Source organism: Rhinatrema bivittatum, chromosome 4 (assembly GCF_901001135.1).
Source record: "Rhinatrema bivittatum chromosome 4, aRhiBiv1.1, whole genome shotgun sequence".
NCBI lineage: Eukaryota > Metazoa > Chordata > Amphibia > Gymnophiona > Rhinatrematidae > Rhinatrema > Rhinatrema bivittatum.
In genome coordinates, this window is record NC_042618.1 from 344,738,178 (window position 1) to 344,763,681 (window position 25,504).

A 25,504-nucleotide genomic window follows, 5' to 3' on the forward strand; every position below is an offset into this window, starting at 1 on the left:
GCTACTTGGTTGGCAGTCTAGATCAGGGCAACTTTGTTGGACAGCAGATCTCTGAAAGCCCATAGTGCATACCTGATCGTCTGGAGCTTCAGGAAGTTGATTTGACAAGCACGTTCCTGAGCAGACCACAGACCCTGGGGGCCGAGCCCCTCCACATGAGCTCCCCACCCCAGGGTAGAAGCACCCATGGTTAGCACAATTTGAGTAGGGAGACTCCAAAAGGAAACCCCTGTTCTAGATTGAAAAGTACCCGCCACCAGGACAAGGAGTCCCTGAAAGATGGGGTGACTCGGATGCAATCCTGGAGGCTCTGAGTGACTTGGCGCCACTGTGACCTCAAGGTCTATTGGGCTCTGCGCATGTGTAAATGTGCCAAGAGAGTGACAGTGACAGTCATGGCCATGTGGCCCAACAGCCTCAATATGTGCCAAGCTGATACCTGCTGGCTCTGTTGAACTTCTGCTGCAATGTTTGCCAAGGCGACAGCCCTCTGGCATGACAGAAAAACCTTGGCCTGAGCCCTGTCTAGCAGGGCTCTGTTGAAGTCCAATTGAGGTGATAGACTGAGATGGGACTTGGGGTAATTGAGGACGAACTCTAGTGACTCCAATACCCAAATGGTCAAGTACATGGACCTGGTGGCCCCTGTCTGAGATGTGCTCTTGATCAGTCAATCATCCAGATATGGGAAAGCAAGCACTCCCAGTCTATGGCCAAACATTTTGTGAAGACCAGTGGGGTGGATGCGAGCCCGAAAGGCAGCACCTGGTACTTAAAGTGCTGTTTTCCCCACCACAAATCTGAGATGCTTCCTGATACTGGGGAAGATCTCGATATGGGTGTATACATCCTTTAGGTCTCCTTTTTGCAAAAGGGATTGGGGGGGGGGGGGGGGGGGGAAATCAAGGTACCCAGGGAAACCATTGTGAACTTTTCTTTTTTTAGAAACTTGTTCAAGGCCTTCAGGTCTAGGATGGGACGGAGTCTTCCTGTTCTCTTTGGAATCAGGAAGTAGCTGGAGTAGAATCTCCACCCTCTTTGCCCTGGTGGTACGGGCTCAACCGCTCTGGCCATTAAGAGAGAGGAGAGCTCCATTCATAGTACCTCCTGATGCACTACCGGCCCTCACTATGGGCACGGAGGGCAATTTGGTGGGACACCCAATAGATTTAACTGGTACCCTTGGTGGATGATGGGCAAAGCCCACTGGTCCGAGCTTCTTTTGCCGCGACTCAACTCGCCCTCCCACTCACCTCCTTCGCTGCGGGGGCTCGCGCGATCGGCGCTGCTCATTCGGAGCAAGAGCCCGCTCACCCCAAAACAGGGAGCCAGCAGCAGCAGCAATTCCAGGGAAACACAAAACCAAAACGAGAAGGGAAAAAGAGAAGGGAAGTGAAACGCGGCTGAACACGTGGTGAGTCTAACCGCTCCCACCCCAACCCAGCCAGCCAAGCAGTGCTCCAGGCCCTTTAAATCGAGGTCCCTTCCCGGGGCGTCGCGCGCCCAAAGGAGCGCGACCTAAGGGGCCTGCCCCTTAGCGCGCCCCTTGGAGCGTCCCAGAGCCAAACGATAATGCACTCCAGTACCTCTAGAGTTCTGTCAAAAGTCTTCTAGATCAGGACGACGCCCCCAGATACAATCAAACACACCACAGCTATATCTTCATCGCATCCAATCTTCATCCAGCAGGCACTCTTCCATCCTCCAACCAGCAACCTCTCATCCATCCTCCATCCAGCAACCTCTCATCCAATCATCATCCAGCAACCACTCTTCCATCCTCCATCCAGCAACCTCTCATCCAATCTTCATCCAGCAGGCACTCTTCCATCCTCCAACCAGCAACCTCTCATCCATCCTCCATCCAGCAACCTCTCATCCATCCTCCATCCAGCAACCTCTCATCCAATCATCATCCAGCAACCACTCTTCCATCCTCCATCCAGCAACCTCTCATCCAATCTTCATCCAGCAGGCACTCTTCCATCCTCCATCCAGCAACCTCTCATCCAATCTTCATCCAGCAACCACTCCTCCATTCTTCATACAGCAGACCACAATGCACACAGGCCTCCCAATTCCAATCCTCCAGCACAGAACCTTTCTCACAGCAAAACAATCTTTGATCTCACGCCCACCCACCTACAAATCCCTCATCCCCATCATGATTTCCCCGTTTACCCAAACGTTAGGCTTAGCTCTTTTCTCTTTGATACTATTCAACGCACAATCACTCTCCAAGAAAACACTAATTCTCAATGACATGCTCTTGGACAAAAATCCTGATTTCTGCGCCATAACGGAAACATGGCTTAAACACACGGACACCGCTCTACTAAACCAACTTCCAACTCAAATCTACGATATCTTCTCTATCCCTAGAAAGAAGAAAAGGGGCGGAGGTATCCTCCTAGCAGCCAAAAAAGAGCTAAAAATCACACAATTCCCTATTAACTCTCCATCAAAAATAGAAACAGGCCTATTCAAATCGGACAATCTGCAAATCCTTCTAATCTATGCTCCTCCAGGCCTTCTAGAATCAGATGCATCACCCATTCTAGAATTAACAACAACATACATAAATCTGGAGCATCCTGCTATAATACTGGGAGATTTCAACTTACACGTCGACGACCCCATTCTCTCAACCAATTGCGAATCCTTCCTAACCGCCATGTCGGCCATAGGGTTCAAACAGATCATAAACAAACCTACCCACAGAGCAGGTCACACCCTGGACCTAATTTTTGTAAACTCTAGCATCTCTCACCCTACTCCACCCAAATGCCAACCTGTTCCCTGGTCTGACCATACCTTAATATCTTCCGCCTTTTTGCTAGAACAAATAAGCAAAAAACCTATCCCACAACCTGAATTCATATACAGGAAATCTTGCTCATCTGAGGAATTACACAATCATCTTAGCCCAGAACTCCCACTCATAGACATCTCTTCACCCAATTCAGCCCTCCACTCTTGGTCCACGATAACAGAAACAGTAGCCAACAATCTCTGTCCTCTGGCAACAAAAAAACTCGAACATAACTCCTCCAAAAGACAACCTTGGTTTAAAGAAGAACTCCAAAAACTTAAACACTCCCTCCGACAGAAGGAAAGCAAATGGCGGAAAACACCAACACAGACATCCCTCTCTGCCTACAAGTTCGCACTCCACCAATACAAAAGCACTACTTTAAAAACAAAAAGGGACTTCTTTGCACAAAAGATCCACCACATTATCTTTGATTCCAAAGCCCTCTTTACCTATGTATCTAATTTAACGCAAACCATGAATCCTGACATCCCGGCCAACCTAGCTCAAGAAAAAGCAGAGGAATTGGCCCTCTTCTTTAGCAACAAAATCTCCAACCTAATAACACAGCTGAGAACCAACACTTCAACACAATCCAACACATACTTCCACCACAACAAAAATATAACTCTACAATCCTTCGAACCCATCACTACTTCGGAGATACTCTCTACACTTAAGAAAATGAAACCTTCATCTCACCCTTTAGACCACATCCCCTCCAAACTTCTCCTGCTAATACCAGACACAATCTCCAATGCTCTAACAGACATTATTAACTGCTCCTTAGCACAAGGAATCTACCCGGAAGACCTGAAAATTGCATCCATCAAACCACTCATAAAAAAACCCAACTTAAATCCTAATGATCCTACCAATTTTCGTCCTATATCAAATCTCCCTTTCATAGCTAAGGTAATGGAAAAATTAGTTAACTCCAGACTCTCAGACTACCTCGAGGAACATAAAATTCTATTCCCATCTCAATATGGCTTCAGAAAAGCCTTAAGCACGGAATCACTACTAATTTCCCTGACCGACTACCTCATCATGGGCCTGGATAAAGGTCATACTTATTTACTGATCCTCCTAGACCTCTCAGCTGCCTTTGATACGGTAAACCACTCCACCCTACTAATTCAACTATCAAACATCGGAATAACAGGAACAGCACTATCATGGTTCAAATCGTTCTTAGAGAACAGAACATACAAAGTAAAAATTCACAACAAAGAATCTCAACATTACGCTTCATCTACGGGAGTTCCACAGGGCTCCTCCCTTTCACCAACGCTCTTTAATATCTACTTGCTCCCGCTTTGCCAACTGCTAACTAATTTAAACCTTAAACACTTTCTGTATGCAGATGACGTCCAGATAGTCATCCCCGTCAAAGAATCCTACTCCAAAACCCTAGAATTCTGGGAAACTTGTCTTCTAAAAATTGATGGACTCCTCTCAAACCTTAATCTAATACTAAACTCTTCAAAAAGCGAACTCATCCTAATTTCATCTGAAAACAGCAACATCAACACAAATCCTCCATCCAATTTACAAACTACACAAGTAAGAAATTTGGGAGCTATCATGGATAACAGGTTAAACCTAAAAGCATTCATAAATCAAACTACTAAGGACTGCTTCTATAAACTCCAAGTCTTAAAAAGAATAAGACCACTCTTCCATTTTCATGACTACAGAACTATTCTACAATCAATAATTTTTGCCAAACTAGATTACTGCAACTCTTTGCTATTAGGCCTTCCATCATCTCACACTAAACCCCTTCAGATGGTCCAAAACACGGCTGCTAGAATATTAACTAACACACGGAGAAGAGACCACATATCACCAATCCTCAAAGACCTGCACTGGCTGCCAATTCACTACAGAATCATATATAAGTCCATAACCACTATCTACAAATCTATACATCTACACTCTCAGCTCAACCTTCAAATTCCTTTCAAAAAATTCACATCCAAAAGACCAATCAGAGAGTCCTATAGAGAAACCTTACAAGTACCACACTCTAAATCCATGAAGCACATAACCGCCAGAGACAGGGCTTTCTCCACTGCAGGACCAACACTGTGGAACTCCATCCCACCACATTTGCGACAGGAACCCTGCCTTCCCACATTTAGGAAAAGACTTAAAACGTGGCTATTCTTGAAAGCATTTCCTGAACCAAACTGAACCTAATCCATTATCTTACAATAAATCAGACTTTGCCCTTACAATGGTAATTAATATCCCTACCTCATAAGGGCTATTCATCATTGCTTTAAGCACAATGACTGGCATTGATTTTCTCCAATTAAACCCCTGCTTCTTTTCTACGATCCAAGTTATATTACTCCCCTGTTTTATTGTAACTGCATTCCTTAGCCTCCTCTTGTTTAATGTTTTATTACTACTATTATTATCATTATTCTATTATTACTAAGATCAATGTTATTTGTTGCCTCTTGTTCCTTATCCACTTGTTAATTGTAAACCGACATGATGCAATATTTATTGTGAATGCCGGTATAGAAAAACTTAAAATAAATAAATAAATAAATACATTGAGCCACTGGTTCGCAAAGAACTGCAGCCTGCCCCCGACCAGAAGGTCCATCATTCCGGGCATGGATGACTGGCTTATGCTCCCTTCGGCCCAGTCAAAACCCCATCCCTGGAGCTGACTGAGCTGGTTGGGTCAGCTGCGGGAGGCTGTGATGGTGTTGACAAGATCGAGGAGGCGGAGGTTAGTACTTCCTTTGGTGAAAGAAAAAGACTTCCTTGGTCCTGGCCTCCTGGAAGAGGAGGACAGGTCTGAAGTACTGGTGGAGAGTTGGAGAGTTTCATGATGGTCCCGGAGTTGGGCCACAGCATCCCTCACCCAGTACACGTCAGCGAGTTGATCCGAAGCCATGCCATTCTACGGGTGCCGATTCTCACTGCAGAGACCCTCAATGCAGTCTCAAAACATTGTAGGTTGCATGGACCTCATGTTTCCCACACTCCAGACCCTTGGGCACCAGTGACATAAGGGTGCTTTGCTGCTGCTGAGGAAGCTGCTCAGCCACCTCCTGCACCTGCTTCCAGATGTCCGGAGACTATTGGCTCATGTAGAGCTGGTTGGCAGCAATATAAGCAATAAGCATGGTGCCTTGGAACACCTTTTCTCGAAGAGCGTCCATCACTCTGTGGTCCTTCCCCGGGGGTTCCTGGCCCTCTTGAGAGCGGATTCGACCACCACAGACTGGTGAGGCAGCTTATGCTTATCGAATCCAGCAGCCTTTTGCACAAGGTAAAAGCCCTGTCTGCCTTCTTATTAACGAGAGGCACTATGAGCGGGTGTTAACATAAGAACTTGCCATGCTGGTTCAGACCAAGGGTCCTTAAAGCCCAGCATCCTGTTTCCAACAGAGGCCAAACCAGGCCACAAGAACCTGGCAATTACCCAAACACCAAGAAGATCTCATGCTACTGATGCAATTAATAGCAGTGGCTATTCCCTAAGAAAACTTGATTAATAGCAGTTAAGGGCTTTGCCTCCAAGAACTTATCCAAACCTTTTTTGAACCCAGCTACACTAACTGCACTAACCACATCCTCTGGCAACATATTCCAGAGCTTAATTGTGATTTGAGTGAAAAAGAATTTTCTCCAATTAGTCTTAAATGTGCTACTTGCTAACTTCATGGAATGCCCCCTATTCCTTCTATTATCCGAAAGAGTAAATAACCGATTCACATCTACCCGTTCTAGACCTCTCATGATTTTAAACACCTCTATCATATCTCCCCTCAGCCGTCTCTTCTCCAAGCTGAACAGCCCTAACCTCTTCAGCCTTTCCTCATAGGGGAGCTGTTCCATCCCCTTTATCATTTTGGTTGCCCTTCTCTGTACCTTCTCCATCGCAACTATATCTTTTTTGAGATGCGGCGACCAGAATTGTACACAGTATTCAAGATGCGGTCTCACCATGGAGCGATACAGAGGCATTTATGACATTTTCCGTTTTATTAACCATTCCCTTCCTAATAATTCCTAACATTCTATTTGCTTTTTTGACTGCTGCAGCACACTGAGCAGACGATTTATATCCACTATGATGCCTAGATCTTTTTCCTGGGTGGTAGTTCCTAACATGGAACCTAACATCGTGTAACTTACAGCAAGGGTTATTTTTCCCTATATGCAACACCTTGCACTTGTCCACATTAAATTTCATCTGCCATTTGGATGCCCAATCTTCCAGTCTTGCAAGGTCCTCCTGTAATGTATCACAATCCGCTTGTGATTTAACTATTCTGAATAATTTTGTATCGTCGCAAATTTGATAACCTCACTCGTCGTATTCCTTTCCAGATCATTTACTGTATTTTTCGCTCCATAAGACACACTTTTTTCCCCCCAAAAGTGGGGGGGAAATGTCTGTGTGGCTTATGGAGCGAATATATTAAAAAAAAAAAAAAACTACCTACATCCCCCTACCCTCCTGACTCCCCCAAGACCTGTCAAAAGTCCCTGGTGGTCCAGGAGCGATCTCCTGCACTTGGGCCATCGGCTGCCAGTAATCAAAATGGTGCCAATGGCCCTTACTATGTCACAGGCGCTACCGGTGCCATTGCTCGACCCCTGTGACATAGTAAGGGCAAAGGGCCGTCGGCGCCATTTTGATTACTGGCAGCCGACGGCCCAAGTGCAGGAGATCGCTCCCAGACCCCCGCTGGACCACCAGGGACTTTTGGCAGGTCTGGGGGGGGGGGGGGGGGGGGGGTGTTATAGTTAATTAAATTTAAAGGGTTGGGATGGGGTTTTTTTGGGGGGGGGGGGGGGGTTTCCCCCACAGAAAGAGAAAGATAAAAGTTTTCTGATCCGGGGAGTGGACCGAAATAGCCCTCCCCAGATCTGAAAACGAAATGGGGAAAAAAAAAAATAAAAATTTTATGCACTCCCCTAATTTGCTCCATAAGACGCACAGACGCCCAGCAACACCGGTCCAAGTACAGATCCCCGAGGCACTCCACTGTTTACCCTTTTCCACTGAGAAAATTGACCATTTAATCCTACTCTGTTTCCTGTCTTTTAACCAGTTTGTAATCCACAAAAGGACATCGCCTCCTATCCCATGACTTTTTAGTTTTCTTACGAGGGACTTTGTCAAACGCCTTCTGAGAATTCAAATACACTACATCTACTGGTTCACCTTTATCCACATGTTTATTAACCCCTTCAAAAAAAAAAAAGGAAAATTGGTTCTTACCTGCTAATTTTCGTTCCTGTAATACAACAGATCAGTCCAGAAAAGTGGGTTGTGTATCCCTACCAGCAGGTGGAGTCAGAGAACAATTAGAACTTTGGGCACTGCTACATAACGAGAGTCCCACCAGCAGTCACTCAGTATTGACCTGTACCCAAGCCCATGCTAACAGAACTAAATAACAAAGGGTAGCACCCAACCAAATTTCCAGACCACCACTTCGTCGCTGGCAAAAAACCAGACGGAATAACTGCTAAAAACTGCTCCATGAATCATGTCTGCAAAAAAGGAGCTTCAACAATAAAAAACTTAAGCAGGTTCTGACCAAGACAGTCTTTCGGTATCTGAATTAGGGGGTGGGCCTCTAGACTGATCTGTGGTATTACAGGAATGAAAATTAGCAGGTAAGAACCAATTTTCATTTCCTGAACATACCCAGATCAGTCCAGAAAAGTGGGGTGTACCCAAGCCACTCTACACTGGGCGGGAACCCGAAAGACCTGCACGAAGCACACGCTCCCCGAAGGACAGTTCATCAGAAGCCTTAACGTCCAATTGGTAATGTTTCGTAATAGTGTGAATAGACGACCACACCGCCGCCCTACATATCTCCTGAGGCAACAGTAATTGACACTCTGCCCAGGAGGTAGCCTGAGCCCTAGTGGAATGAGCTCTGAGACCCAAAGGCACCTGACGCCCTCGGGATATGTATGCCGCGCAAATGGCTTCCTTAATCCACCGCGATATGGTCGCCTTTGATGCTTTGTCCCCCCTTCTTTGGGCCACCATAGAGAACGAACAAATGATCAGAACGTCTGAAGTCATTGGTAACCTCCAAATAACACAATAAGGCACGCAGCACATCCAAAAGATGAAGGTCTCTGTTCTGAAAAGACTCCCGGGACCAGTTAGGGAACCCCGGAAGCTCCACAGTTTGATTGACGTGAAAGGCTGAAACCACCTTAGGGACAAAGGAAGGAACCGTACGTAATGATAACCAATCGTCGTAAATCCGAAGAAAAGGATCCCGACAAGACAGCGCCTGCAACTCTGAGATCAGATGAGCCGAGCAAATGGCCACCAAAAACACCATTTTCAAAGTCAGATCTTTCAGGGAACCTCCATGAAGAGGCTCGAAAGGAGCACCACATAGAACTCGCAGGACTAAATTCAAACTCCAATCCGGACACACCGAGCAGATGGGAGGGCGCAAATGTTTGACCCCCTTAAGAAACCGAGCAATATCCGGATGCGCTGCCAGTGAACAGCCTTCAAAGTTTCCCCACAAGGCACCTAGAGCTGCAACTTGTACAGGAAGGGAATTGAAAGCCAAGCCCTTAGCGAGGCCCTGTTGCAGAAAGCCAAGCACCCGAGGAACATGCACCGCTAAAGGGTCGCAGGAACGCTGACACCACGTCTCAAAAAGCTTCCAAACTCTCACATAGGCCATAGAGGTGGCTGGACGTCTCGCCTGTAGGAGGGTGGAAATGACTTGTCTGAATAACCCCTCAAGCGTAAACGTCGCCTCTCAAAAGCCAAGCCGCGAGAGAGAAGCGATCCTCCCGATCCGAAAATATGGGCCCCCTGACGGAGCAGATGAGCCAGCTGAAGTGGATCCTCTAGAGCCAAGCGTACCAGATCTGCGAACCACAGACGACGTGGCCACTCCGGCGCCACCAGAATCACTCTACCCGGGTGCCACTCTATGCGACGGAGAAGCCGATCTATGAGGGGCCAGGGCGGGAAGGCATACAGCAGAATCCCCGTGGGCCAACAACACACATAAAGTGCCACACCCCCACCACGTTGATCCTCCCTATCATTGTGATATAATTTGTACCTTGATATAGCACTGTCCCATTGGTTATCCTCCTTCCACCAAGTCTCTCTGTTGCCAATTATGTCAATCTCATCATTTACTGCTATACACTAACTCTCCCATCTTACTTCTTAGACTTCTGGCATTTGCATACATGTGTGCTGGGTAAGAGTATAGTGATAGGAGTATACTACCATGTGTTCCTGGATGTGTGTTTTTTGTTTGTATTAACATCCTGCTTTTCAGTTGTTAGGGATAATTTGGAAATCATTAGCTTCGGTGATTTTTTACATATAGGCACATGGACTACGTTTGCTTTTATTGGAACCTCTCTATTGGGATGCCCTAACTCTCCTGTTTCATTATTATCCTTCAAGGCTACATTTCTCTGAACCATGCAGAGCTGAGTGACTGTCGGCTTTCCCCCTTTTTCTAGTTTAAAAACTGCTCTATCTCCTTTTTGAAAGTTAGTGCCAGCAGCTTGGTTCCACTCTGGTTAAGGTGGAGCCCATCCTTTTGGGAAAAGTCTCCCCCCTTCCCCAAAAGTTTCCCCAGTTCCTTACAAAACTAAATCCCTCTTCCTTGCACCATCGTCTCATCCACACATTGAAACTCTGGAGCTCTGCCTGCCTCTGGGGACCTGCACGTGGAACAGGAAGCATTTCAGAGAATGCCACCCTGGAGGTTCTGGATTTCAGCTTTCTACCTAAAATCCTAAATTTGGCTCCCAGAACCTCTCTCCCACATTTTCCTATGTCGTTGGTGCCCACATGTACCACGACAGCTGGCTCCTCCCCAGCACTGTCTATAATCCTAACTAGGTGACTTTTATAAGTCCAAAGATTTCCCAAAGCTATACTTACCAATCTTTAACCACCATTAAATGGATCTTCATTCAGTTAATTGAAGGGTTTGAGATTTGCGTGCCATTAGGCACGCACTTCCTGTCCTCTTCTACTGCAAAGGGTGCAGGGCCTCTGGAAGCTGGGGCTGTGGAATTCAATCCCTGGATCACTTGTGGTGATCTCTGGACTCCTCCTCCTCCCGGAGGAGGACACGTGGTATAGGGCATGCTCAGTGTGCCTAGAAACTCTGACATAAGTTTTCCGCATTGGGCTCCATCTGATGATGGCACCCATGAGTGAGGACCACTATCCTGCTTGTCCTCAGAGAATAAGTGCCACATATAGGCCTCTTCAGTTAAGAGATCAACATCTCCTCTTTATCACTGTTGAAGTCTTTAATGGAGATGGTTGGACCATGGGCTGCACACTACCTTGCAGAGGATCTGGCTAGATATGCTGTGTAGGCAATGTTCACAGCCTTTTAGTGGGAAGGGAGCCCCAGCCATCATTCAGCAAGGACAACTAGTGATCTGGGTTCTGGAGCGATCCTTACCTTATGGCTCCTGGCTGAGGACTGTTGATGTAGTGGTTGGGCCGAGTTGGGTGGGGGTTATAGAAAATCCTAGGTAATTGAAAAAGAAGGTTCATGATGCAATAGCCCAGAGGTATTCACTCCCAGCCCTCAAGGGCTGCAAATAGGTCAGGTTTTCAGGTTCCCCTTATGAATATGTATAAGATAGATTTACATACAACGGAGGCAGTGTGCATAAAACTAATGCATATACATTAGGGATATCCTGAAAATCTGACCTGTCTGTAGCCTTCGGGGGGCTGTGAGTGAATACAAACTGCTATAGCCCAACAGATGCTGAGCTGAAAGGAGAAAATTAGTGGACCAAAACCAGAGCTGTACTACACAGTAATACTGAGCTGCCACATTCTCAGTTACCAAGTGAATAAAATGGTAAAAGGAAAGTAAAAGATGAATGTTTGGATCCTCACCAGTGTCCTTTCGTTACCACAGTCCCCCTTCTATGAAGGGACAGCAGCAGGGAGCCTGTCACAGAACACAGCTAGTAAATGAAAGAGTGCCAACACATTCACCTGAGTACCAGGATGCCAGCGAATCTGGCGCTGCGTTGCTAAAATGTTCCCAGCATGAACGAAGTCACCTGCCAGAGAAAGAAGAGAGATAAGAATTTGTGCATTGATGGCCTAAAACCTGGCCAGAGATAAAAGAGACAAGCTCAATAAAGCAGCAGTTAGAACAACAACTAGACAAAAGGTAGTGTCTGGGTCTCATCCAGGGCCAGATTCAGCTCTCCTGAGAAGAATGATTGAGAAGTCATCAGGAGAGTTTGCCCTGGCAGACAAAAAATCCTTTTGCTTTCCAAAGTTTCCCCCTGTGAGCTCAGCTTTGTGTGTACTGGCAGCCCCTGCTGTTTGAGATTTCAGTGCTAGGGCTCATGACATTGAAACAGCCTCCTGAGGGGAGAGAAGAGATGATGTTTTCCCAGCAAAGTGAGGAACAGCCACTATTCAAACTATTACAAATAAATCAATTGACTGAAAGTACTTTAAATTAACTTTACATTCCTACTCCCTTAGAAATTTTTACTCAATAAGAAAATCTTCAAAATTAAGATGGAATCAGTAGTCCAGCAGCGAGGGGGTGGGGGGGGGCTTTCCGGTCTTTTGCACTGAGTGCCCCATGTATGATTATCTCCAAGCTGATGAGAGACTGTGTGTGTATGTGTATTAGGTGCAAAGAGCTCCTAGCTATCAGAGATAGAGTCTGATCTCTGGAGGCTAGAGTGGCAGACATGGGGGAGCTAAGACAGACAGAGAGGTATATATAGGACACTATCAGAGACATAGTAGAGAAGTCCCACCTCCAACCTAGCAGCCTCTGTGCTGCTTTGGTGGAGAAAGGTCATCTGGAAGGAGAGCGTCATCTTGGTGAGGCAGAAAAACAATCCTGTAGTTAAGATCTGCCTTCAAGGTTATGCAGTATCCTCTTGCACAAAATCCTCTTACAAAAATCGAAACAATTCTATTCAAATCAGACCATCTGCAAATCCTTCTAGTCTATGCCCCCCCAGGCCTTCTGGACTCCGACGCCTCACCCATGCTAGAATTAACAGCCTCTTACCTTAATCTGGAGTATCCTGCCATAATATTGGGAGATTTTAACTTACATGTCGACGACCCCATTCTCTCATCCAACTGTGAATCATTTCTAACCGCCATGTCTGCCATGGGTTTCAAGCAGATAATCAACAAACCTACCCATAGAGCAGGCCACACCCTGGATCTCATCTTTGTAAAGTCAGGTATCTCACACTCAACTCTACCCATATACAAAACAGTCCCTTGGTCAGACCATGCTTTAATCTCCACCATCTTTTCGCTGGCACCAACAAGTAACAAACACGTCCCTCTTCCTCAATTTACCTACAGGAAATCTTGCTTATCCGAGGAACTACACAATCACCTTGACCCAGAGCTCCCGCTCATAGACATCTCCACGCCTAACTCAGCCCTCCACTCCTGGTCCAAGATAACAGAAACGGCAGCAAACAAATTCTGTCCATTGGCCACAAAAAAACTCAAACACAACACCACCAAAAGACAACCTTGGTTTAACCAAGATCTTCAAAAACTCAAACATTCCCTTCGACAGAAAGAGAACAAATGGCGGAAAGCACCTTCACCGACCTCCCTCGCCACTTACAAACTCGCCCTGCACCAATACAAAAGCTCCACGTTAAAAACAAAAAGGGACTTCTATGCGCACAAGATCCATCATCTTATTTTTGATTCAAAAGCCCTTTTTGCCTACGTTTCAAATCTAACGCAAACCATTACACCTGACATCGCTTTCAACCAAGCGCAAGAAAAAGCAGAGGAGTTGGCCCTTTTCTTCAGCAACAAAATCTCCAACCTTCTAACACAACTGAGGTCCAATACTTCAGTGCCATTCAACACATACTACCATCCCAACAAAGACATTACTCTACAATCCTTTGAACCCATCACAACTTCAGAGATACAATCTGTTTTGAAGAAAATGAAACCATCTTCACATCCATTAGACCACATCCCATCTAAACTACTCCTGCTAATACCAGATACCATCTCCAAAGCTCTGACAGACATTATCAACTGTTCTTTAGCCCAAGGAATCTACCCAGACAATTGCCTCCATCAAACCGCTCTTAAAAAAACCCAACTTAAATTCTAAAGATCCTACCAACTTCCGTCCAATTTCAAATCTCCCTTTCTTAGCCAAGGTAACGGAAAAATTAGTTAATGCTAGACTTTCAGACTACCTCGAAGAACACAAAATTCTGTTCCCGACCCAATATGGTTTCCGAAAATCTTTAAGTACTGAATCACTTCTCATATCCCTGACAGACTACCTCATTATGGGCCTTGATAAAGGTCATGATTATTTACTGATCCTTCTGGACCTATCAGCAGCCTTTGATACGGTTAACCACTCCACCCTACTAAATCAATTAGCGAACATTGGAATAACAGGTACTGCACTGTCTTGGTTCAAATCATTCCTGGGGAACAGAGGCTACAAGGTCAAAATACACAAAGAATCTCAGCACTATCCTTCCTCTTTGGGAGTTCCGCAGGGCTCCTCCCTCTCACCCACGCTATTTAATATTTACCTGCTCCCCCTCTGCCAACTGTTAACCAAATTAAACCTCAAATACTTTTTATACGCAGATGATGTCCAGATAGTCATCCCCCTCAAAGAATCCTAGACAAAAACTCTAGAATTCTGGGAAACTTGTCTTCAAAAAAATCGACAGACTCCTCTCCAGTCTAAACCTAATACTAAATTCCTCAAAAAGCGAACTCCTTCTAATTTCCTCTGAAAACAGTAACATCTACACAAATCCTCCTCCCAACTTACAAATCTCACAAGTAAGAGACCTAGGAGCTATCATTGATAACAGGCTAAGCTTAAAATCTTTTATAAATCAAACCACCAAGGACTGCTTCCACAAACTCCAAGTCTTAAAAAGAATAAAACCACTTTTCCACTTTCACGACTACAGAACAGTATTGCAATCAATAATCTTCGCTAAATTAGATTATTGCAACTCTATTCTACTAGGTCTCCCGTCATCTCACACTAAACCCCTTCAGATGGTTCAAAACACTGCAGCGAGAATATTAACAAACGCACGGAGAAGAGACCACATATCTCCAATCCTCAAAGACCTACATTGGCTGCCAATCCACTACAGAATCATATATAAGTCCATAACTACCATCTACAAAGCTTAACCTTCAAATTCCATTCAGAAAATATACATCCGCCAGACCCATCAGAGAATCCTACAGAGAATCCCTACAAGTACCTCACACCAAAACAACTCGGCACATAACCGCCAGAGTCAGGGCTTTCTCCACCGCTGGACCGACTCTATGGAACTCCATTCCACCAGAATTGCGACAAGAACCCTGCCTTCTTACATTTAGGAAAAGACTCAAAATGTGGTTATTTATGAAAGCTTTTCCAGACCCCAACTGAACCTTAATTTCTCCATTAACTAACGCTTAGACCCCTTCTTAACATGGTAATTAAAACTCTACCTCAACAGGGTAATTTTCTCTAACGCTGCAAAAGCCGTACCTTATTTCACACCATTAATTGGCATACTTGTTATTTATGTTAAATTCCTAGCCCCTTTCTCGTTTCCAAGTTGGGTAATTCCCTTGTTTTATTGTAACTGCAATCGTTTTATCAGCACCTGTTAATGTTTATTATCATTTATTATTATTTTGTTTTCCTGCACCCCTTGTTAATTGTAAACCAGCATGATGCGATACTCATCGCGAATGCCGGTATAGAAAAACTTTAAATAAATAAATAAATACATAAAATATGTCTCCAGGGGTATATGCTCAGGAGGGAAAGGTTAGGATGGCTGTTGTAGCTGGTGATTCGATTATTAAGAAAGTTGATAGTTGGGTGGCTGGTGGGTGTGAGGATCTCTTGGCAATTTGTCTGCCTGGTGCAAAGCTCGCGGACCTCAAATATCAAATAGATAGGATTTTAGATAGTTGGATCCTCCCCAGCACTATCTTGGTACATGTGGGTACCAATGACATAGGAAAGTGCAGGTTAAAAGACATAAAAGAGAGAGTAGGGTTAAATGGTACATTTTCCCAATAGAGAAAGGTGAATAATGGAGTGCCCCAGGTATCTGTTCTGGGACCACTGCTTTTTAATATATTTATAAACGACCTGGAAATGGGAACAAAGTTGTTAAATCACAAGAGGATTGTGAGAAATTGCAAGAGGACACTGTGAAACTGTGAGACTGGGTATGCAAATGGAAACTGATATATAATATGAACAAGTGTAAAGTGATGCACTTAGGGAAGAGTAACGCAAATTATAGCTACATAATACAAAGTTCCATATTAGGAGTCACCATTCAGGAAAAGGATCTAGGCGTCATTGTTGATAATACATTGACATTTCCTGCTCAGTGTGCAGCATCAGCAGCCAAGAAAGCAAATAGAATGCTAGGGATTATTAGGAAAGGAATGGAGAATAAAATAGAGAATATCATAATGCCTCTGTATCACTCCATGGTGCCACCTCATCTTGAGTATTGTGTGCAGTTCTGGTCATCATATCTCAAAAAAGATACAGCAGAGATACAGAGGAAAGTGATCAAAATAATAAAAGGGTTGGAATAATTTCTCTATGAGAAAAGACTAAAAGAGGTTAGGACTCTTCAGCTTGGAAAAGAGACAACTGAGGGGAGATATGAAAGAGGTCTACAAAATAAGTGAAGTAGAACAAGTAAACTTTAATCAGTTGTTTACTCTTTCAAAAAGTACAAAGACTAAGGGACACAAAATGAAGTTACTAGGTGATACACTTAAAACTAATAAGATAAAATATTTTTTTAATTCAATCCATAATTAAGCTCCGGAATTTGTTTCCAAAATTCTGTTTGCTTTTTTGACTGCAAAAGCAAACAGAATGTTAGGAATTATTAGAAAGGGAATGGTGAATAAAACGGAAAATGTCATGATGCCTCTGTATTGCTCCATGGTGAGACCGCACCTTGAATACTGTGTACAATTCTGGTTGCCACATCTCAAAGAAGATATAGTTGTGATGGAGAAGGTACAGAGAAGGGCAACCAAAATGATAAAGGGGATGGAACAGCCCCCCTATGAGAAAAGACTAAAGAGGTTAGGACTGTTCAAGCTTGGAGAATAGACGGCTGAGGGGGGATAAGAATAGAGGTGTTTAAAATCATGAGAAGTCTAGAACGGGTAAATGAGAATCGGTTATTTACTCTTTCGGATAATAGAAGGACTAGGGGGCACTCTATGAAGTCAGCATGTAGCACATTTAAAACTAACCGGAGAAAATTCTTTCATTCAACACACAATTAAACTCTGGAATTTGTTGCCAGTTAGTGTAGCTGGGTTTAAAAAAGGTTTAGATAAATTCTCGGAGAAGTCCATTACCTGCTATTAATGAAGTTGACTTAGAAAATAGCCACTACTATTACTAGCATCAGTAGCATGGGATAGAATTAGTTTTTGGGTGCTTGCCAGGTATTTATAGCCTGGATTGGCCACTGTTGGAAACAGGATGCTGGGCTTGATGGACTCTTGGTCTGACCCAATATGGCATGTTCTTATGTGGTAAAAGCTATTAGTGTAGCTGCATTTAAAAACATTTTGGACAAGTTCCTGGAGGAAAAGTCCATAAACCATTAATAAGGTGAAGTTGCAGAAATGTACTGCTTATCCCTGGGAAAAGCTGCATGGAATCTAACTAACTCTCGGGATCCTACCAGGTACTTGTGACCTAGATTGATCACTGTTGGAAACAGGGTACTGGGCTTGATGGACCTTTGATTTGACTCAGTATGGCAAGTCTTATGTTCTTTTTTTCCCCCTCTATTAGCAAAATGAAAATGTTAAAATGTGCTTACAACAGTCAAGAGCATATGCAACACAGAGATATGCCACTGAGTGTTAGTCTCATTGACAGGGCTGCTCCTTTAAAAGCTGTAGCTGAATCAACATTTATACACTTCCATCATATGATGATTACTCCACCAGATTCAACTGCAGGTTCAACTTGGGCCTAAATCAATCACAGTATCAGTACTGTCTACCTTATCACAGTACACAGGATCATTAATCTATAAACGCAAGACTCTGCGGCAACCTTTAAACGGGTTATCCTGACACAGCAATGCACCATAAGTGCCAAAGGTTTTTTCCATAAGCAAAAGAGCATCTCATTAAAGTCACACCCAGTGTTGTTCACTACATGCCACATTTTCCATTGCAGTTCATAACACTTTACTGTTGCCACATTCTTGTTACCTAGTTCTCAATTATAAAACTTTTACCTAAAATAATCTTTCCAGTGTTAACGCTTCACTAACTGTATCTTTATAATACCATACATGCTAAGTCTGTATGTTCTACAGCTCTAATAATATATAAAGGTTGTCCACTAAAGATTTTGTAACCTCTCTATAGAAATAAAAGTTATTTGGGGCCTGCCACTCAACCCAATACACAGTCACACAAATACTCACTACTTTTCATTCACCTACGGCAGCCCTCATACTGGAATGTGTTTGTTCCAGCTCAAGACTAGTATAAATCTAAGCTGGACTGCTACAATAACTACACAGCTGTTGGAGTCATTTTCTGTTACCTTTTGCTGAGAATATATATATAGGAGGATAGGCTGTATGGATTCAGAGTTTTCATCCAGACACAGATTAGTGAACTCCTGTTTACTGTCTTGCACTGCGAAATGTTTACGAACAGGTAAGAGTGTTTATTTAGTTATTTCACTAAGTCTATGATGAGAAAACTAGCAATTAACTAAAGCCTGAGAGAGAGACTGAAGGCCGCACAGCTGTTTCTGAAAACTGATAAGAACTCAGAGGGAGGGAATGCTGTTGCTTTTCACAAGCTATAAGGGGAGACAGCTAGAAAGATAGCCCTGGATGTGATGGCACTGCTGATCCTTTGGAAATGTAAGCTTTTTATATCTATGTAGCAATTGTTATCTACCATTACTTCTTCTATCTGATCTGATTTTATTTGTTCTATCCTCCTATCGCTCAAATAAACTTACTTCGTTACCTGGAACCATGATGTACTGAATCAAAGTTTGTGTGTGGCTCTTTGTGTTTGGAATAAGCCCCTGGGTTCAAGCCCCCAGGTATAAGCCCAGTAATTGTTAGGGATGTGCAATCGTTTTTGCCGAATTGGAAAATTTCAAAGAAATAGTCCAACTCGGCATGGGTCAGAGGACCCGAATCCAGAGACGGATTTTCCCCCGAACTTTGGGGAAAATTCGTTGTTCAGGTTAGTGCGGGGGGCGGGGCACATTTATTAAAAAAAAAACAAAAACAAAAGAAAAAAAACAAACCCACCCCAACCCTTCAAATTTAGTTAATTACAAACCCCCCCCTCCCGACACCCCCCCAATACTTGCCTAAAGTCCCTGGTGGTCCAGCGGGGGGTCCTGGGAGCGATCTCCTGCTCTTGGGCCATCGGCTGCCAGTAAACAAAATGGCGCCGGTGGCCCTTTGCCCTTACCATGTGACGGGGGCTATGGGTGCCATTGGTTGGCCCCTGTCACCTGGAAGGAGCAATAGACGACCGGCGCCATCTAGAAAAGATCGGGCAGGTTCTGGATTGATCTGTGGTACTACAGGAATGAAAATTAGCAGGTAAGAACCCACTTTTCCTTTCTCTGTATGTACTCAGATCAGTCCAGACTCCTGGGATGTACCAAAGCTCCCTACTCAGGGTGGGACTGGAGAGTCCCGCTTGCAAAACACTTGACAAAAGATCGGGACCCTGTATCTCCCCTACATTCAAACAATAGTGCAATGCAAAAGTATACAGTGACTTCTACATCGCTGCTCTGAAATCTCCTGCTGAGAAACAGTCTCTGCCCACGAGGCCATGTGAGAACGCATAGAATGAGCACAAAAACCCTCATGAACCGGACGACCCTTAGTAATGTAAGTGGCTCCAATGGCTTCCCTTAAGCCATCGTGCAATAGTAGCCTTAGATGCCTGCAAACCTCTTTTCGGACCGCTCCACAGAACAAAGAGATGATCCGACCTTCTAAAATCATTAATTACTTTGACATCTCAACAATGCTCTCTGCATGTCTAAGAACTTCAGCTCCCTCGCGTGAGTAATGGAAGCGTCCGTCACAGGAAAGGCAGAAGCTCCACCGTCTGATTCACATGAAACACAGACACCACCTTAGGTAAAAAGAAAGGTACCATCCACAATGATACCCCCAAGTCTGAAATCTGAAGGAATGGATCATGGCAAGACAAAGTCTGCAACTCGGATATTCTCCTAGCCGAACATATGGCCACCAGAAAAATGACCTTAAGGGTCAAATCCTTAAGAGTTGCCCTCCTGAGCGGTTCAAAAGGAGCCTAACATAAATCCCTGAGGTTGAGATTAACAACCTAAGAAGGACAAACTTTACATACCGGCGAAAGCAAATTCTTTACCCCCCCGGAAGAACCAAACCACATTAAGATGACATAATAAAGAGGAACCCTCTATCTTGCCCCAAAGACAACTCAGAGCCGCCACCTGGACCTTAAGAGAGTTCAAAGCCAAACCCTTGACCAAACCTTCTTGCAGAGAAGATATCAGACACCAAAGATTTGAGAACCTGGACTCCGTTAGAGAAACACCAGGACTCAAAAACCTTCCAGACCCTCACATACGAAAGAGAAGTAGACTTTCTCCTAGCCTTAACAGCATAGCAATAACCGCCTCAGGATAACCAATGCGTCTCAATCGCTGTCTCTCAAAAGTCATGCAGCTAGACAAAAGTGAGCAGCCTGGTCTGAAAAAATGGGTCCCTGATGAAGGTCTGCTAGATGTCCGAATGGTATCGGATCCTCCATGGCCAAGTTGACTAGATCCGCGAACCACGGCCGATGTGGCCATTCCGGAGCCACCAACACTACTTTGCCCTGATGTCTTTCTATTCATCGCAACACCTTGCCACGAGCGGCCAAGGAGGGAAGATGTAAAACAGAACTTCCCGAGGCTAAGGCACTATTAGATCATTGACACCTTCGGCCCCATGCTCCATTCTCTGACTGAAAATTTGAAATGCCTTGGCATTCTGGCAAGTTGCATTAGATCCATGTGGGAGGAGCCCCACCTCTCGTGAATGAGCTGCATCACTGTCTTGGGCAGCTCCCACTTGTCTGGATCTAACAATCTGTGACTCAAGTAAACCACTTGGACGTTTGCAACCCCAGCGATGTGCGACACCGCTATCTGCTCCAAGTATTGCTCCACCCAAAGAATCAACTCTTGGAGCCCCCTGGGTCATTGCTCAACTCTTGGTTCCACCCTGCCGATTGATATAAGCTACCGTCATCGCATTGCCCAACAGGACCCTCACCAACAGACCTCTCACCAATGGCAGAAAAACACATAAGGCTAAACGCACTGCTCTGGTCTCTAATTGATAGACCAGGAAGCTTCTCTCATGGACCAGCAGCCCTGAGTCGATTGCTGCTGACAAACTGCTCTCCAACCAAAAAGACTGGCATCTGTAGTAAGCACCACCCGATCCGGAACTTTGAGCTCTATACCATGAACCAGATTGGAACTTAGAAGCCACCAAGACAGACTGTCCCGAGCGACGCCCTCAAGTGAAAGGGCAGATGAAATTCCTCAGAGACTGGGTTCCACCAAGCCAAGAGAGCCCTCTGCAAGGGTCTCCTATGAGCGAATGCCCAGGGCCCAGGTTTGAAGCCATTGAGCCCAGAACCTGCAAATAATCCCAGACTTTGGGCATCGGCAACCCTAACAAGCACTGAATCTCCCCTTGTAGCTTCTGAATTTGTTCCTCTGTGAGAAACACTTTGCCACTTTGAGTGTCAAACCGAGCTCCCAGATACTCCAGTGACTGCGAAGAAACTAGGTGACTTCACCAAATTCACTACCCAGCCGAACGACTTGAGAATTCTGACCACTTTCTGAACCGACTGGCGACAAAGATCCTCCGACTTTGCCCTGATAAGCCAGTATTCTAGATAAGGATGCACTAGAATACCTTTCAGACGTAAAAGTTGCCACCACAACCACCATCACCTTGGTGAAGGTGCGTGGTGCTGTAGCCAAACTGGAAGGAAGGGCCTGAAACTGAAAATGCTGACCCAGAACAAAAAAAAAAAAAAAATTGCAGAAACCGCTAAGTCTGGACAAATGGGAATGTGCAGATATGCTTCTGTCAGATCTAGAAAAGCCAAAAACTCACCTTTGCAAACCGCCAATATAACCAACCTTAGGGTCTCAATATGGAAACACAGTACCTTGAGCTCTGTATTTACCCTTTTTAAGTCCAGAATTAGCCAGAAAGTGCCTTCCTTCTTCGGAACGACAAAATAAATGGAATACCTTCCCATGCCTTGCTCAGAACTGGAATCACCGCCCCCAGCTTTCCTCGAACCACAAGTTGTTTGTCTAAGGACCCGCAAGTGGAAACTATGAACAAGTCGCAGACGGATCAAGCAAATTCTAACTTGTAGCAGTCTCTTACCACAATGAGGACACACTGATCCCGAATAATCTTGGCCACTCCCCATAAAACTGAGCCAAGCGATCTCCTATAACAGAAACAATGGAGTGGACCAGCCTCGCTTCATTGTAAGGACTTAACTCCAACTGCGCTACCACCGGTAGTGCCCCGGAAGGGAAGGGTCTTCGCCCCCCTCAAAAGGACTGACCACAAGATTGGCCTCGGAGAGAGAATTGTTTTTGCGGAACTGGGACCTTGCTGGACGAGACTTCCTACTATCCTGAAAACGGGGCCAAGCCTTAATGTACAACTCTTCCTCCACCTGGCTTTGTTCCATACTCCGTATTTACAAACCCGCTCGACATTTAAGATCTCCAACACAAAATCTTTTAGACATTCCATCACCACGATTAGCAAGATTAGATATTACCAGAAGAAGGAGAGCGTTTTCAGTAGCAGGACCCTCCCTTTGAAATTCACTACCAAATCCACTCCGCTTATTATCAAACCCTTTGCATTTTAAAAAATCTCTAAAAACATACCTGTTTCAAACAGCATTCAATATTCCATCAAATACACAGAAATAATAAACAACCTCACCCCCCTTAGTACATTTCCCTCCCTCCCTCTGCTTTTTAAGTTTTCTTTTCACAACATCATATTATCAATTTACCCCCCCCCCCCTTTTTTTTTCCCTATCTTTAGGGTAATTGAATGGCACAAGTCTTTCTTCTTTCTCTTTTTTAAGAGTATTTTAATTTTGTAAAAAATTTGTTTATTATACCAATTGTGTAATTTTTTATTCTTTTTAATTTATTTTAATATTATTCTTGTGAACTGTTTTGATAACATTTTTATTTGTAAAAATGGTATATACTTTAAAATAAATAAACGTAGTCTAGCATTTTTAGCTTCTTACCCTTAGTTTGAGCTGACAAATATAAAAATGTGACAGAAGAAAAAAAAAAAAAAAGACTATACAGCTTCTCTAATCTGCAGCAATGAGCTTCCTGTCCACAACTGCGCATACTGGGAAAAAGATAATAAAGCTAATAATGTTTTATATAGCTACTTGCAAAGACCATATCAAACTTCATAAAGGTGGGTTTGTTCAGTTTTTCTGGGACTCAGTCATATTTGTAAAATATAGGATGCAATTATTTTTATACACCAAAGTCATCAAATATCTTATCAAACCCAGTAAGTTTATACTGAAATAGAATGCAAATACAGATACCATACCATCAAGTTTCTTAGTTCCATAATGTTTGCCTGGACTTTTTCCTCCATGGTTCTTTGAGCTGCTTCCAGCTTTCTTCGATGCACATCGTATAGGGACCAGAGACAACTGCATAGGAGCCATAACTCCTTGAAGGGAGAAAAGAGCACATCTTTACTGAGGGACCTAATGTGCTGTGTGCAGCAGCACAGCAAGATATAAACATTATTAAAAGATAAATATTTTGTAGACAGTTTCTTGCTCTGCATTGAGGCTATTTCAATTGGTAAATAATATATGGTGAGGTTTCCTTTGTATATGCCTGATGAGACATAAGGGGAGTAGACATATTTTCTGTTCCTGTTCATACCCCAAATCAGTTCCAGACAAGTGGGTTTTGCATCCTTACCAGCAGAAGAAGGCAGAGAATAAAGAATTTTTAGGCACTACTACATAACCGAGCGTGCCACCTGCTGTTCCTTCTACCATCTGTCTCCAGATCCCTTAACTGGTTCGGTCCGCAGTGACCGGAGAGGCTGAAAGTCAGGAGTTCTGGTTCCCTCATCTCCTCTCATCTGAATCTGATGGCCAGCAGCAGGGAAGTACTTTTATTTCCTGTTGCCTTGGAGGGGATACTGTTTCTTTAAAAAAATAAAATAAAAATTAAAACAAGGAAGTTTTATTTGGCCATGCAGGCAGCGCTGAAGCGGTGAACACTGTGAGAGAAAATGCTGACACCTCGTTGATCGTCCTGGGGATCGATGGCATTTCCAACTGGGATGACCTTTGCCTGCAGCGGGCCTTGGGTGTTTGCGGCGCTGGGAATTAGGTGTGTACATGTATAGCAGACATGGCACTGGCAGAGGACATGGGAGAGTTTGAGGGGCTTGTGGGAAGAGATGTGCCCTTCTAAACTCAGCCATGCTTTGCTCGGGCTGGGCCTCTGGGGGGAGGGAACCTCTGCAGAGGCAGCTGGCATCAGATGAGTCACCCAGTTGTCAGGGCCTGCATGAGAAGCACCCGGCAGGGCTAATGGAGCAGTAGCCATTTCAGGTACACATAGTAGGAAGCAGGCATCTGTACAAGAGCCCAGAGACTCCCCCTCCCCCACTGTCACCGATGGTTCAAATTGCTGTGGAGGACCAAGAAGGTGGGGGGAGAGCCGGCTGAGGATGTAGTGGTGGACGGGTCTGATGAATTTGCAGACTTCTCCATGGATTTTGTGCTGCTCCTCCATAAGGCCTATTTGACCAGGAGGGAAGCAGGAAGAAAGTGACCTCGGGCCAAGATTTGCAGCATCTCTCAAAGAAGGCTAAGGTGCTCCTGCAGGAGAGGCCGGAGGGCCTTCTCCGCCACCTGGGGCTCGATCGCCATTCGGGCAATGAAGAGGCAGCCTCCATGGATTTTTACGGTTCAGACAAGCCTCAGGAAGATCTGAGAGATGATCCTGCAGATGATGATGCACATTTGGACCCTAGCAAGGATATGTCTGATCCAAACGAGGTTACGGTCATAGAAGGGTGTGACCCTAGGGTTGTCTGTCTGTTCTGGAAGGAGGAGTTGTGTCATTTTATTTCCCATGTCCTGTCAGAGCTGGGGATTAAGGTCACTCAAGAGGAATCTGATAATGAAGGGGTGGACCTGGTCCTGAATGGGCTTTGTGGACCTCCAAAGGCTTTTCCGTTGCTCAAGAAGGTTAAAAAGCTGGTGAGCCAGGAATGGGGTACTCTTGACGCGGATCTCAAGGTAGGCAGGGCAATAGCAAAGTTGTATCCTTTGCCAGAGGAGACCTTGGAACTTTTGATGCTGCCTAAAGTGGATACTCTGGAGTCAATGGTGACCAAGAAGATGACCACCCCGGTAGCAGGGTCGGCCTCGCTGAAGGATGCGCAAAACTGAAAACTGGAAATTCAGTTGAAGAGGATGTTTGAGGTCTTGGTCTTGAG

At 44.6% G+C, this 25,504-nt stretch overlaps 1 protein-coding gene across 1 annotated transcript in view; it reads right to left on the reverse strand.

Moving 5' to 3' along the window:
* Positions 1 to 25,504, reverse strand: part of MRPL27 (mitochondrial ribosomal protein L27) — a 34,877-nt gene that overhangs the window by 3,057 nt on the left and 6,316 nt on the right. Inside the window, exons 2-3 of the mRNA XM_029600627.1 lie at positions 23,582 to 23,707; positions 11,838 to 11,905 (exon numbers count right to left, since the gene is read on the reverse strand). Of these exons, the coding sequence (XP_029456487.1) occupies positions 11,838 to 11,905; positions 23,582 to 23,707 (194 nt within the window). The remainder of the gene's footprint in view (positions 1 to 11,837; positions 11,906 to 23,581; positions 23,708 to 25,504) is intronic.